The sequence below is a fragment of the Parus major genome, chromosome 2 (assembly GCF_001522545.3).
Source record: "Parus major isolate Abel chromosome 2, Parus_major1.1, whole genome shotgun sequence".
NCBI classification, from domain to species: Eukaryota; Metazoa; Chordata; class Aves; order Passeriformes; family Paridae; genus Parus; species Parus major.
In genome coordinates, this window is record NC_031769.1 from 119,591,591 (window position 1) to 119,606,716 (window position 15,126).

At 37.9% G+C, this 15,126-nt stretch overlaps 1 protein-coding gene across 4 annotated transcripts in view; it reads right to left on the bottom strand.

Annotated features, from left to right (window-relative positions):
- The window catches only part of STAU2 (staufen double-stranded RNA binding protein 2), a 176,096-nt gene that overhangs the window by 5,496 nt on the left and 155,474 nt on the right, over positions 1 to 15,126 (bottom strand). For all 4 annotated transcript variants that reach the window (XM_015617024.3, XM_033512297.1, XM_033512296.1 and 1 more), the window contains one exon: positions 815 to 903. In XM_015617024.3, the coding sequence (XP_015472510.1) occupies positions 833 to 903 (71 nt within the window). In that variant the 3' untranslated portion in view covers positions 815 to 832. The remainder of the gene's footprint in view (positions 1 to 814; positions 904 to 15,126) is intronic.

The window sequence follows — 15,126 nt, forward strand, 5'->3', positions numbered from 1 at the left end:
GTCCAGGGTTGCACATCTTTAAGACATGTTTATTACCAGATGGCACATGAGATTCAAAGGTCACCGTGGAAGGTAACATTTTAAAGTGAAACAACAATATTTATGTTCAAATACTATGCTGATGAGATCATATGGAAAAATGTTTCTGATTAAATTAGTTTATAAATAGCCACAATATATCTACTGAAAATTCCAAACGCCACTTTTAGTCTTACTTCTTTTATTCTATTACTTCCTAATTTATTTAGTAACACAACACTACTTTCTTACATAAACAGACTAGCAGCTGGGAAAAAAAATCTTTACTGGATGGACAATCCCACTTTCTTAATTAATTGAAAATCCAGTGTGAAACCCTGCTCTATTGTCTACTACTTAAAGCTAATATTCCATATCAGAGTTTTTTAGGACCTGAAAGAAATTTCAGCTTTTAAATTCTCTGAGGGAAAATTCAGCTCGCAGTCATAATGACTTATTGGCAGATAGCTGTGCTTATTTACGGGCAATATCATGTGCTACAACACATTTGACAAAAATCATGTTATGCTACTTACACAGAATCCATACAATGGAAAGAAAATCCTTTTCTTTAGCATTTCCACAGGACTGACTGTCTCATAGCTCATTAGTAAACATTATCAGTAACACTAAACCTGAAATCGTGTTTATCCTCTCAAATTGTCACAAACTGTATGTAAATTCCAGAGGAAATAGTTTTGCATAGGTTTAAAAGGGCAACTAAGCTCTTAATTAGCATTTCTTATCTACCATGCCACACAGGCATTAAAATGCAGAGGATTTAAATGGTACTTACTTTTCATGTGATCCGTTCTCAACTTTCATAGCTCCTTCCACTGGATCCAGTCCTTGTTCTGAAAACTGTTTCAAGGCACTTAACGCTGCCTAAAGAAAAAATGACTTGTCAAAAAAACCCACTGGCACAATTATATTAGCACCAAGTAAAGGAAGGTGTGTGTTTTGATATTCTAGATTCAATTAATTTCTTGTATATTGAAGCTGTTTAGTCTGTAGAGCTAAGGGAGTGGGTGCACAACAGCTCTGTGATAAACAGCTGTGCTTGTGCATGGATTGAGGATATCTCCTTCCTGGGCACATGAGTGACTTGACTCCCATTTGTGTCAATGCAAGCTTCACCATTATATGAAGAATGGGATATACTTTTAGGATTCTTGGCTTTCTGGCTGCCAAGTCTCTCCAGCTTTCCCACCTGCTTTCTGAGAGCCCACACCTCCCAGAGATCCTGTGGACAAACTTTTGAGTTGCACATGGTTGCAGAAGGTGTGACAAGTGAGAAGAGGGTCAGCAGGACACTACCAGCACTCCAAATTCAGATCTGGGACAATGTTACAGCCTGATGTCTTTCACACAGGTAGTGAAATGTGCTAATCAGGAGGAGCCAATATGGGATGATTAGAGAGAATCAGGAATAGAAGAACAGTCCATTTTTATCTATCTTATCTTTTATTAAGATAAGATATTAATAATATCTTATATTAATATAAGATATTATCTTAATATAATAAGATAATAATAATCTTTTATTATCTTATCTTTATCTTTTTATCTATCTATTTTCCTGTGCATTCTTCATTGACCAACTTCTGCCTCATCTGCTATGAGCCCCCCTTCTTCTCTTCCCTCTATCTGCTTTGGTAAAATGAAATTAATTTTTGTAATTGATTCAGAAAAGGTTGATTATGAAACTCTATGACATCACAAGGCTGACTTTGAAAGTAGAGCCAGCACAATAAAACAGCTGAGGTCAGTTCTGTTGAGAAGGTGAAATGTAAAGCAGAACCACAAAACGGATTTTCCTTTTATTCACTTCCTCCTGAGATGCATTCAGAACTAATCACAGGGGAAAGAAAAGGTGACTTTTCACAGACAATGTGCCCTAAGCTAACACCTCAAGCAGTGGAACTGACTGGAGGCCCTAAAGTGCTGTTCACAGTGAAGCAACAATTACTGCTCTCTTATTTGATGAGACTGAAAGAATCCATGTCTCTATCTTCCTTTCCCTCAGAGAGCAGGGACCCTGCCTGGAACAGGAGCTGCCATTGTAATGAAGTACTAGATTTGCCTTTGTACTAATTCTTTGCCTGGATTGTCTCAACGACTCCTTCACTTGAAAGGTATGTTTATACAACTTAAATATTATTAGACAATGTGTATTTTGGTGAGATGAATAACAGCACAAAAATTGCCAGGCTGCCCCAAAGTAGAAGACCACGTGTCCCATATTTGTCTATAGCAATGACTAGCTGCTAAAACCTCAGAAGGCTGTACAGGGTACTCCCACCCATAATGCATGAAAGTAGAATCTTTCTAGTCTGAAATGTTATGGTTTGTGCCCTGACAAAAAGAGCGATGAACATTTTATAAAGTCTCTTGGTAAACCTCAGATTATAACTGTTACCTACAATCCACTTTACCGGGTGCTCTGAGCTCCCTGTATGAGATCCCATTTCTGGATCTTTTGCTTTTATCATTCACTGAGTTCCCCTGAGAGAATTTTCTCTTTCCTCATTTCTTCTGTTTTTCTTGATGTTTTGATATATTTCCATTCTTCATAACAGTTCTTTCTCTACCACCTCATAGTCTCCCTTCACAAGTTTCACATGTGCATTCTCTACTCCTATAAGATCTAACCACCATCTGTCTTTGCATCCTTGATCTTGACTGCACAGCAAAATCACTGCTCATCACAAATAATTCCCCCAGTGGCAATGAGGGTTTTCAACTATTCTCCCCTTAACTTTTCTGTTCCAGCAACCCATCACATTTCTTCATCACAGTTTCTTTCTTCTCCTCCTCTCCCTGAGGTCCTTTTCATCACAATGCAAGCACGACTCATCATGTGAGGAAGGGGAGTGATTTGGGCTCTTATGCTTCCTTGTACTTTAACTTGTCATGGGTTAGCATGAGAAGAGAGAGAAAGAATCCAATGGGTAGGGACTGGCACCCAAAAATCTCCTGTCTTCTCACATCCATTTTTTCCTGATGCACATTAGCAAAACTATCAGAATCTCCTTCCTTCTTATGTATGGTAAACCAAAGCCCATTACCAGGTAGCACTGCAAGGAGAGAAGGAAGCTGAGACATCCGCTCCTCCCACACAGTTAACCTGCTACCTCATATGTTTCTCAACCCACCTTGTTTACTTTTTCATACCCACTCTTAGCTTCCTGGTCTGATGTGTGAATAGCAAACTTATTGTGGAAGAACTTTGTGTTCAGTTATTTGTTTGTACAGTGACTTAGACAAAAAGGCCCTGATCACAGTTTGTAAGTAGAGCCAAGTAAAGTTTCATTCAAGATTAAATCACAGATTGATCATATGATCTGCAGAACAGTCTGGTCTCAATTAGGGGTAACTGAAATCCCCAAATCATCAAGAGATCAATTAGACCAATGCAAACACCCAAATTTTAGAATTTCTGAGTAGCTGTTACTTACTACTGTTTTACTCAGAGAACTGACTATTTGCGAGGCATCCCACATAAATTACAGAATTACAGAGCTGCTTTCAGGGTTGTTTTCCAGGAAAACTGATTTGGAACTTCCTGGATGAATATTAGCCACTAGTTTAATAGAATCAGATGAAGAGAGCCCTTCTCCTATTCTAATAGCAAGGGAAGAAGTACCACAATATAAAATAATGAACACTTTGCCTATAAGCATAGATCATTGCTTGTCAATGGGAACACAGAAGCATATGGGTGTCAATAAAGTAAATATGGAACAATTAGAGAAAACACATAAAATGAAAATATGATTCAAGGTGTTCAATAATAAACATGTTTAACACCAACACAACTTCCAAATCCTAATGCTTATAACATGGTGCAGTCTCATTTCACTGTCTCATCTGTCTTCAAGCCATGCCTTTCCCAAACTGAAACATGACATAAAAGATAAAATCTCAGACCTATTGCATTTGTGAAAGCAAATATCAGAGGGAGCAATCGGCAGGGAAGTGGTCCTGTGCCCGTATCCTTGATCTTCCAGCTACAGGTGTCAGGGTGTTTTTGTGGGTGCTGTTGAAGTCTGCATTTTTCCAGCTCCTAAATGCTCTCCCACCCAGGACTCCAGCAGATCCCAGGGCTAGGCTTTTCTTCCCCAGGTTCTCCTAACCTCTTACACCTCACTGTCCCTCTCCAATTTCCAGTTTTTCCTAATGTGTTCCATCCAGGCTAATAGGAGGTCTAATTTCTTTTTCATGGAACCATGTCTAACATTCTGTAACTCACCTGTGGGGGGAGCCTAATTACTTATACCCCAACATTTTCCACAAGATTTGAGTTTTGAGTAAGTTTATTTCCTTTTTAAAAGGTCCATTCATGGGATGTGGCTGAAGGGGAGTAGAGGAATGGTAGAGAGAGCCTTGCAGTGTACTAAGAACTCCTCCTTTTCTTTCTCCCATAGCCTACTTATATTTGGAAGGATCAGCAAGCTAAGAGAAGCAGGTGAGTAAACAATACTTTGGATCTTAATAGATGTCTTTAATGTTTCTTCTCTCCCCATCATGCCCCTAGACAGACATGAAGATTCTGGATTCAGGAAGGAAGCTGGTAGCTTAGAGGCTGTGACCTGAATAGTCAGCAGAGCAACACAGAGCTCAAGTAATCTGCAGTGAAGAAGAGTTACAAGCAGACACCAAACTAATTTAATCCATGATTCAATTCTATTAGTCCCAATAGATTTACACTGCTTGTCTTAAATATAACTTATGAATGGCAGATAACTTAGGTTAAATGAAAAGGAAGGAAAAGAATGGAACATTTGACAGCGAATCTGGTGAACAATTTCCTCTTTTAAAGGCTCAACACTTCCTTCCATTGATATTTTTCTTACAATAGAGCATCTGCACAGATACAGAGAAATTCTTCTCTCCCCCAGAAGATTTTACAACTGTTTTGTGAGTGAAGCCCCATAGGTTACAGAACAGATGTCCTTACACATTTCTTGTATCACTTGTTTTTTGTGTAGCTACAACAGTGCCAAAAATACAATGCCAACAGGATGCACCGCACTGCTAGCTGTTTGTCTTGGCTGCCATTTCCATTAGTATGTGTGTGTATCAGGACAGGGATGGATGTTTCCAGTCATTTTTTAGCTTTCTTCAAGTCAATTGGCAATTAGTAAATAGCACTGAAACTTGCAAATATTCTTCCTGTTTCTCACTCTGGGGGTTAAGTGTCTTATAATGACAATCTAGTAACATTAGATCATTTTCAAGCAAAAACCGCAGACAGGCACTCCACTAGCCCATATGCATTTAAGAGCACATCCTCATGATAAAATTTTCACATTTGTTTTAACACAGTATGTGGTTTGTGTTTTTCCTCTTAAATCTATATTACATTTCAGCTTATTCCATGAAACTGAAAATTGTAAAAGTTTGTTGTCTCTGTGGCCCTTCCAGTTGACTTTACCAAGGAGGTCTGAGACAATCCCAATAAACACACTGCTTCATACTGTTAGTTCACTGGCATTATTGCTCCTAACATCAATTTTCTAAGTATATAAAAACACACATTCAGCTTGGACTTAATCACTGTTTTCCAAGGACATAAAATTATGGGCAGAAACTTCAAGACTGAAGTTTGTCAGGGTCTAGAGAAGGTCACGAAGAACAAGATTTTACTGTCTTTAGTAGCTGGGTCTTAGTTCAGGACTCAGTTTGCTGAGTCAAATGATTCATTGTGGTCATGTTTCTTGTAGTCACATGCCATATGCATCAACAAGTCTCTGTTGCTCAAGTTTAGGCTTGAGAACATGTTTGCATACCAGGTTACCATCACAGACTTTAGTCCTGGATTTCAGTTTCAAGCCAAAAACCTAAACAGCAGAGCATGAGCAAAACCGGTACTATTTACAAACAAATCAATGTTTATTTGTTTTCTAAATCAAAAGAAAAAATGTTCCCCTAATCAGTGAGTTTCTTTCCCTCACCCTGACTACTGAGGCCTCAAAAGGCAATGTCAGCTATGCAATAACATTGCAACAAAACTGTTTGCATCAGTAATGGGATGCACTTCATGAGTTTTTAATATATGGATTTTAATTTCACATTTAAAGGCTATTGAAAAAACCCCAACAATATTACAGCTATAGAGATGAGTTTGAAGGCTCAGTTTCCCAAAACTGAGTAACCATTTAAATCTGTATGTATTCAAATTACTATTCTTGGCGATTGCTTTTGCTTTCTCTAGATGAAGAAATTTTTGACTAAGCTTCCACCTGGCTTTAACTTGCCCACACTCAATACTTCATGTATAGAGAAATGCACAAAGAGAAGATACATTTGTTTGTGTAGACTTACATACATGCACACAGAGTAGTTAAAATTTGACTCCTTAACATACCTATTTAATTCTTTCGGATTTGTCAGGTTGGCTACATACAAGCTAAACAAAAACTAAGTATTGCAAACAAATCCCTTTTTCTCACAGCTTCTGCTGTTAATGAATTTACTATATTGCAAGCAATAACTCCTGCTAGGAGTTTTCACCTCTTTCCTTTCAATGTGCTGTTCTCTCCAGTTGATTAGATTTCATGTGAACCAATGTTAAAATCTATTTGAATATTAAGTTCAGAAAGGCTTTTCACAGCACACAGTGTAAACCTTAATTAAATGACTTTAAGCTCTTTCCTCATATTGTTTATGATATGCATGAAGAACACAGGGTTATAATCTGATTAACTCATGTAGTTTACATGGAAATTGCATTTTCCAAACTGATTAATCTCTGCACAAAGGCATAGTCACCTGATAGGCACTACACTTAAGGCTACTGATTGCACCTGTCAAGAGAAGGAGCTTGGAGGATAGGAGGAGTCCCCTATTTTCAAACAAAGAATATGATTCATGGATGTAGCTTAGAACAAGTCCCAAGTAGTAATTAATGCTGCCCCCAGGCAACTCATGCAGCCAGAATTTAAATGACACACAATCCATGTACAGCCTGACCTTGCCAGCTTTCTGGGGGCAATCCTAAAGTAAGGATTAACTGTTCTTGAACAATTTTTCCAATATATTTAACAGAGCTTCTATCAACAACAGCATGCATGCCACCTTCTTCCACCTAGTTATACTGGCAAGATGTACTCATTCCTCCATGCATCTTAATATGCTGAGAAGTGCGTGGAGTGAAAGATGCTATTCAACATGGAACTTTATTTCCATAGGTTTTGATCTTCAACCTCAATTCTACTTCATCTATTAAAGAGACTGCTTTAACAGTAGAGACAGTCACTTGGGCATGGCTTATTTTCCATGTGAACCACCACACTAGAAATTTGACTGCCATTCTTGGGACCATGAGATAATTCCAGGAGTAAGGAATAGTGAAGCATTCTCTTAAAGCCCAAGAAAGAGCTGCATTATCATCTGGGGTGAGAGAGTTCTATTGTTCTAATGGTGATACAAAGCTTCCCAGTCACAAAGAAAGAAAAGCTGCCAAAAAGCACCTATTTAAAAGTTAGTAAAATAACATGCTTTTGTATGAAGAGGTTTTAATAAATGATACTTAAAGTCAAACACTAAATTGACAGAATATAAAGCATTAATCCAGCATGGAGAGGTTAGTCTTGTTGCCAAGTTTAGGTTGTGTCCTTACTTGCAGGTAGGAGAAAGAGAGGAAGGGATTGCTAAAGGATCTATATGGGACTCGGACTATACGGGACTGCATCTTCTCAGACTCCTCCCACACACATTCCCAGTTGAAAGGGGCAATATACTCAAGTGCTACCAAGACTTTTACCTTCGTGACAATTTATGCAGAAAACCAGTAAGCTGATGCTTCTTCACAAGCATCTCAAAAGAACTTTCAGGTTCAGTATCTACTGAGGTGTGTCTACATCCTCTAATGGTGAAGTGAGGTATGAAAGTTGGGCCCCAGTACCAACAATTAAAATAATGTTAAAATATAAACAGTTAAATTTGTTAAAATAAAAACAGTTTAAAAATGTTAAATAGTTAAAACAGAATTAAGAATTAAGTAAATCTGTATCAGATATTTTCAGTGTCTCTCCAGTGTACCTGCTATAGATTTTGTCTAGAATTCTGGAATTTCTTTTAAAGTAAATTTATTTCTAAATTGAAGACTTCAAATTTTCCTGTCAGTTGCTGCAATTCTAAGAACAAATACAGAAAGAATCACACATCATCACAGATTACTTATGAACATGGAAGAAAATACTTTGAAATTAAATTTCCAAGTGTTTACACTACATATACACAGCAGAATTTCACTAGATAGCAACTAATCTTAAATTAATCTTGCTTCTAATTTTATATCCTTAGACAAAAACTGCCTAAACACTAACTTTCAGAAGGAGGTAGACATTTTAATAATATAGTGGCTCTCAGTAATTAGAGACTTCCAAACTAGAGTATTTAGATGGCCAATTATTGTATTGGTAGGTAGAGGCTTAAATTACGCAACTAAGACCACACTCAAGCATGATTGAAGAGCTGCAGACAAAAATTACAGGAGATTTTAAGAAAGACAGCTTCAAATGTAAAACTGAAAACAGCAGAATGCATATCCTCAGGCAAAATCCTGCACCAACATTGAAAAAAGGCCATGAATCACTCTCTCATCACTGATGGCTGGAAAATATCCTTGTCAGCTGTGTTCTCAGGATGATTTGGTTGGTTTGTTTGTTTGTTTGTTTGTTTATTCATAGGCATTTCTCCACATGACTGCAATAGATTTGCAAGTCTGCTGCCATTAACCCTGCATCTATTGCAGAAGATTTTGACCTCTTGATTTTAAAACAGTGGACTGAGATTCTCGACTGAGTAAGAATTTACAGTGACTTCTAAAATATGCTGTGTTAGACTATCCTCTTATCAGACCTCCACAGTTCCATCCTGCTTTTGACATCACTGCCACTGCCTTCACTACACAGGTATCAGTACAAAAATGACTGTGGTATTCCCCATGAGGGAATGGGCCCTGACCCATAGTAATGTAGACATAGCTAGAACTCTTTCAACAAAATTAATGAACTGTAAGCATTTATTCTGTTATTTAAGTGGTTTTCTTAGGTAATTTCTCATACAGAGTGGTCAAAAAAAAAAAAAAAATATTATAAGATTTTTATGAATTCCCAAATATCCACACCAAAATCAGTGTACAACAAGGTTCAAGCTATCAAGTATTACTCAATATTTGCATCAACATGGCTACTTTTTCACTTAGTAAACTGAATTTGTAAAACACACTCACTAGTGTTTAGGTACTTTTTGGCTCTCCTTGCAAATATCCTCTTCTTCATGAGAAAAGTGTCAGTAAGGAATAGAGGTAGTTTAATTAATGCTGTTTTAAAAGAGAATGAAACCAAAGCGAGACAACACAAGCACAGAAAGGGCTGGCCCAAGATCAAACAATAAAAGTAAGACTCAGTTTTACTAGTTTACATGCATTTTGGCATAGGCCAAGATAGAAAGAGAAGATTCTGAATAAAGGTATTTAATGATAGAAAATGTTAAAAGTCTGAGCTACAGCCATTTAATTCAAATGCCTCATTCCTACCACTATCACTCATCAAGCTATCATCTTCCCAACAATGCAAAATATTTTCTATGACACAGTGGAGAAAAAGTCTCCCTTTTTAGAAGAAAATGACTGGTAAGAGCCTCTCACAATTATTTTTTTTCCTGAAATATTCTAAAGAGTACTTTTCTTCCCACAATGTTTAACAAAACTACCTATTTTTTTCTTTAAACTTGACATATTTTTATGTCTAAAGACCATACACTTTACTTTAGACATGGGAGCAATTTCCTAACTATCAGATTCCTTGGTTTTAGCAATTTTAGAATGAAAGAATGTTTGTTCTCTCATACTGAGTCCATTACCTTAAATTTTAAGCGCTTGTCAGTCTAAACATGACTAGCAACTTCAGTTTGAAGACAAAAGAAATAGATTACACTTAATGTGAAGCATTGGCCATTGGTTTCTTCAAGGAGCAAATTGAAGCTGGAACAATGGGGGAGTTTAGGGCTGTAGATTCTTGCATTACAGCATCTGTAATGAAGCCCACGTACTAAATTGTATCCTATCTCTGCTTCTGTGAAACTCTACTCCTGTGGCCAGCACACTGGCATTCAGAGAAGGATACTTCCACCCTCCGAGCCCCAATGACCAGTCCCCCTCTTCATTCTCCAAGTCTCATTTTACAAGTGTGCATGTACATCCAACAAAGTACCAAATCTAGATTGACAGCTAAAAGCATTATATTTAGCATATATGGCATGTAATTAGAAATTTGAGTGTTTCCAAAAGGAAGAAGTTTTTGATTCTGATCTTAGAGTATTCTTTCACTGCATTAGCTGGTATTTTTTTCCTAATTGAAGCTGATTTAAGTGCGAGCAGAGTCAGACCCAAGAGCTCCAGGACAAACTTCTCATCTGAAGCAGTTTGTAATATAATTTTGTCTTCGCTAACCGTTGATGGCTTGTCCTCATCCTATTTTAACCTACAACCATCAGCTCCCTTAATGGAAGTGTCCATAAAGATCTTCTCTAAAATATGCTTTTCCAGCACACTTAATGTCTTTTAATGTCTTTCCAATTAAATCCAGATGTGAAAAGCTTAAGGAACAGTTCTCAGGACTGAAAAAGATGACATAAATCTTGCAGCTGACAGAGATCCCACTGAGCTCAGTTGGGAAAATTCACAGAGGACTTCTTGTGGGCCAGAAAAGCTGCTGGGTATAAAGACAGATGTGTATACTCCTATTAAAAAAATTTAAATAAAAACTGACTCCTACAATGAGGTATCCACAATTATCAGGCACATTACTAACTCAGTCCCTCAATGTGCTGAGCACATCCTGTGCAGTACAAATTTCCCTCATCTTTTCGGGAAGTTTATCAGAGTTGAAGGGGGTCACATCTGTCCGGGAAAGAGCCCCTCACCTTTCAGGATTGCACCTCTTAAACCAGTGTAGGGCTGATACTGGTAAACACCATCTGTCTTGCTCTCTTACTGCTATCAACAGGGAGGGAACACACTCTGCAAAACAACACTGAATTTCTGTCCACTCTCCTTTATCTCTTCCGTAATCAAGTTAGCATATTAAATTGTGGTTTTATTACAGACTTCCCAAATGTGATATTAATTATAAATTCTTACCAGTCTGAAGGGAAACTGGGCATTCTTAGTAGCTGACTACCACCGCTGTGCAAGTGCTGTTTGTGCAGCTGTCAATTTGGGGTTTGTTTTGCTGTAATCACTTGCACACCCTTAGGATTTTTTTTAATTTTATTTTACTTTAACAACAGTACATCATCTTATTTTCCAAACACAAACTGTAAATGTAGGCTAAGATCAAACCACATCTTTCAGAGGGACAGGAAATATTCACACATGCAGTTTGTGTTAAAGAATGTCTCTAGAAAACTGCCCAATGCTAACAGCTTCCATAACTTCCTGCTACTTACTTAGTTGCTTTTGAAATTAGTAGATTATCCAGATAGATCAATGATTTTTAAAGGGCTACATCTTTGTGAGACATCTGAAAAGAGGAAGAATGTTCCAGGATAGAAGGAAAACCCATTTCTAACTGAAGCTTAAGTGTGGGTCCATGTTCATTAGTAATGGGAACTTCAGTAGTGACATTTTGGACAGTATTGCTTAATTTCATTGCATTTTTATAATGTCCATGCAAAAGTTTTAGCATGATTTGGTGTCATGAGTGAGTGTACAGAAATATTAAACTAACTACCTGAATTAAAGGGTGATCTTGCGTCCTCAAATACAAGATCCAATATTGGGATCTGAACAGTAGTGCAAACCTAACGCTGAAAGCAGCAGGCTCCTAAACACACACACAAACTCTCTTGAAGACAAAATTCCTCTGGTTCACAGCTTGCTTTACTTTTCACAATGGCCAGCACTTTTCAGACTATCACTGAAGGCTGGATCTGACTCCCACCAAAATCACTGTTTCATGACCATCACTCAGGAGGAATGCCCTTCCCTTGGAATGAGCCGCTGCTGCCATGAGGATCCCACTCTTGGCTAGCCCAGGGAATGAGCTCAAATCTTTTGCGCTTTGCTGCCAGGGACCACCAGGCTGGCTCTGATTTATAGCTTTTTCTTTACAGTTTTATGATACAAGAATGTTCACTTGTAATTACAACAGCATTTTGTTGGCTCCCTGCCTTCACTTGGGTATGCACAACACCATATCCTTCATTCCAGCCTTTTTTATGTCAGGACCCCAAATTTGAGAAGAAGTACATCACTATTACAAGGATGCTGCAGATCTTGCTGCTCCTTAAGAGGAAACTTGTACATATTTGTTCAGGGGCACATGTGAGCAGCTGGATCTGACATTCAACTAGAAGTCTAGTGGAGAGATGGTCAAAATTCTTCCTCAGAAAAATAATAAATTAAGAAAAAACTTAGTATTAAAAAGCTTTGTATGAGAATGTATGATTTCTGAGAAAAGGTTTTTTAGGTCTAAGGCAGACTCTTCAGTCAAAATATCACAGACAAGTGCAAAATATAACCACTGCACTAATAACTTCTTGGTATGCCACATTCATATGCCTGTAAAAATTCAACAGGTCTCTAATTTATTTAAAAGTGAATGGAAATACTTGTGCTCTTGATGTGTTTTGTGGGATAAAAAATCTGTTTTATTCAAAAGAAGGTGACCCTGCCATTAAGCTGCTGTATCACCCTGAAGAAACACTTTAGCTCAATGTTTTTCAGACTTATACTTAGTTCCTGACTTTGAGACAATCAAGCAGTACATTTCCATCACTTGTGGTTTAAACTTGATTTTGTGATTTTCAGGAGAGGCATAACCTCCTTTCAGGGAAAATTCCAGGTATTTTAGATACCATTTAAGAGTTAACTGTCAAGCAAGTCTTTCTTTTCTTTCCAAGTCTTTTAAACAAAGAATACTTCTGTGCTAGCTTAATTTATAGAGCCATATATGTCCCATTTTAAGTGGATGTGATTAAGAAGAAACACTAAGCTTAGATTATTCTACTAAATGAGAAAAGTTTAAAGCCAATAAACTGTATCTAGGATTTTAGCTGGGAGATGAAAATAAAAGGCACATTTGTTCCTGGTCACTGAATTTTTAACCTGGGTCTGTTGCTCCTGCTGTTAAGCTCCTATACATTCCTTACTAGCTCATAGTGTCCAGCATTCCCAGCTCTCAATGTTTGGAATTAGAGGTGAACTGCAAAATAAAACCAGGTTTTTTTTGAGAGCTAGTATGGAAGCATCACATATTCTGACAGAAGGAGGCAAGTGAAAAGGGTAATTTTTAAAAAGAGGTCTTCTATTAGTTTTTTTTAAAATTTAGATTAGATGTATAAATTCCAACTTACCATTTGGGTCTGAGTATTCTGGCAGTATCTGAAAAATGGGAAGATGCTGCTGAATCTGGTTGATAAATGAAAGCTATACATGGTCTAGCTCCTTAGCAAAGAAAAGGAGAAGCTGAGCCTTATGCTCTGCCAGTTCTCTATCTCAGGTATGAGAATACTTTTCAAGTGCCCCAAAGTTTGCCTTTATTAGACAGCAAGCAGGAAACAAAACCCCTGGGTTTCTAACAAAAACCAAACCTATCCTGTTTCTGTCCCTCCTGTGCCTTTTCAAGATAATATATATATATATTTAAGTAGAATATTTTGACCTGCCTTTTTGCAGTACAGGAGCTGTAACATGACTTCATGGCTTCTCCTTTTACCTCAAAATCCTGTGAGGGTATTTGGGTATTTCCTTAAGGTGAAATAAAAAAAATAAATAATCTGCCTGCAGTGGCACATCACTCTGGTGATCAAGTTAAATGACACCATTGCAGAAAAGCCTCATAATACATATTTTCCCCCTGCCTAGTCCAGTGCTGCTATTTTACACACAAATTCAAGCATTTCTTCACCAATGTGTCTTGAATTGAAGGATTAGTCCTCACTTAAAATCAGTAGCAGCTACCTTCCTGTGCATTTTGTGAAGTGGTAGATGTACTTTTTATTGGATTATTTTCTACTGTTTACAGGTCTCCTTTTTAACAGAAAGGCCAAATCTACCCTCAGATTCAGCTTCTGTTGCTGTTTGTGTATTGATTTAAGTAGGAACTGGCCTTGTTCTCTTGGATTTGCTTTAGTCATTAAGTCCTACTTCAGCCTGCTACTGCACAGGTATAAAGAGTAGTAAGAGGCACCTTCAGTCATCTCCATGATTGCTGTCCTGTGTGTTTTTCTGGTAAGAATGGTATCTGTTGGGTACTGTATACTTCAAAAAGTGGTTCAAGAGAGACAGCAGGAGCCAGATTTCCTCAAGAACTTCTTAAATCCAGGAACCTCTCCAACTAGTAGGTCACTAATGAAGATTAGACACTCCTTGTCTCTGATTAACTGAGCTCTGTATCTATGGACCTGCTTTTACTCCATTTACAGTTACAGTCAAAAATATAGATATATGTCCAAAAACTTTACCAAACAGCTGGGGTTTAGCTGGAGGATCTTCTAACGGCTATTTTATCATTTCATCCTAGCATCTGTTATTAAAATCCATTAACCACAGCTGTCAAAAAGAGCTAACTCAAAATCTTGCTGGTTACAAAATAACCTGTCAGGATTAGATCCAATAAAAAATTCAGGTGCTTACAAATTAAGTGCTGTAAGAGTGAAGTTTCAAACAGAACATCCCTGGAATAAAATCAAAGGTCTAAAGTTAAGTACTCTGGTTTTTTACTCAGCATTAAGCTCAGAGACAGGTTTCTCTGAAGAATGAGCTGAGAAAGCTACATGATGAGTGTGGAGCTACCTGCAGGCAATGAGGTACTCCAAGCCTAGAGGTGAACTCCTGGTCCTCTCTGGAGTTCATCTGCAAAGCCAGGACCACAGGCAGAGGCCTGGCAGCTTGGACAGCTGGTGTGCACAAATGTACAGTCCTCTCCTGAAGACAGCTGGCCCTTCAGCCCTCCAGAGGCCTGAGCAGAGCCTGCTGCTGCCATTGAGAAGGTGATCAGCAGAGAGGTGGGTGGAGGTGAGACTCCTTTTTGTCCTTTTTGTCAATGGCACAGATGTGAGCACTATTGTCCAGAGTATGAGACATACAGATTT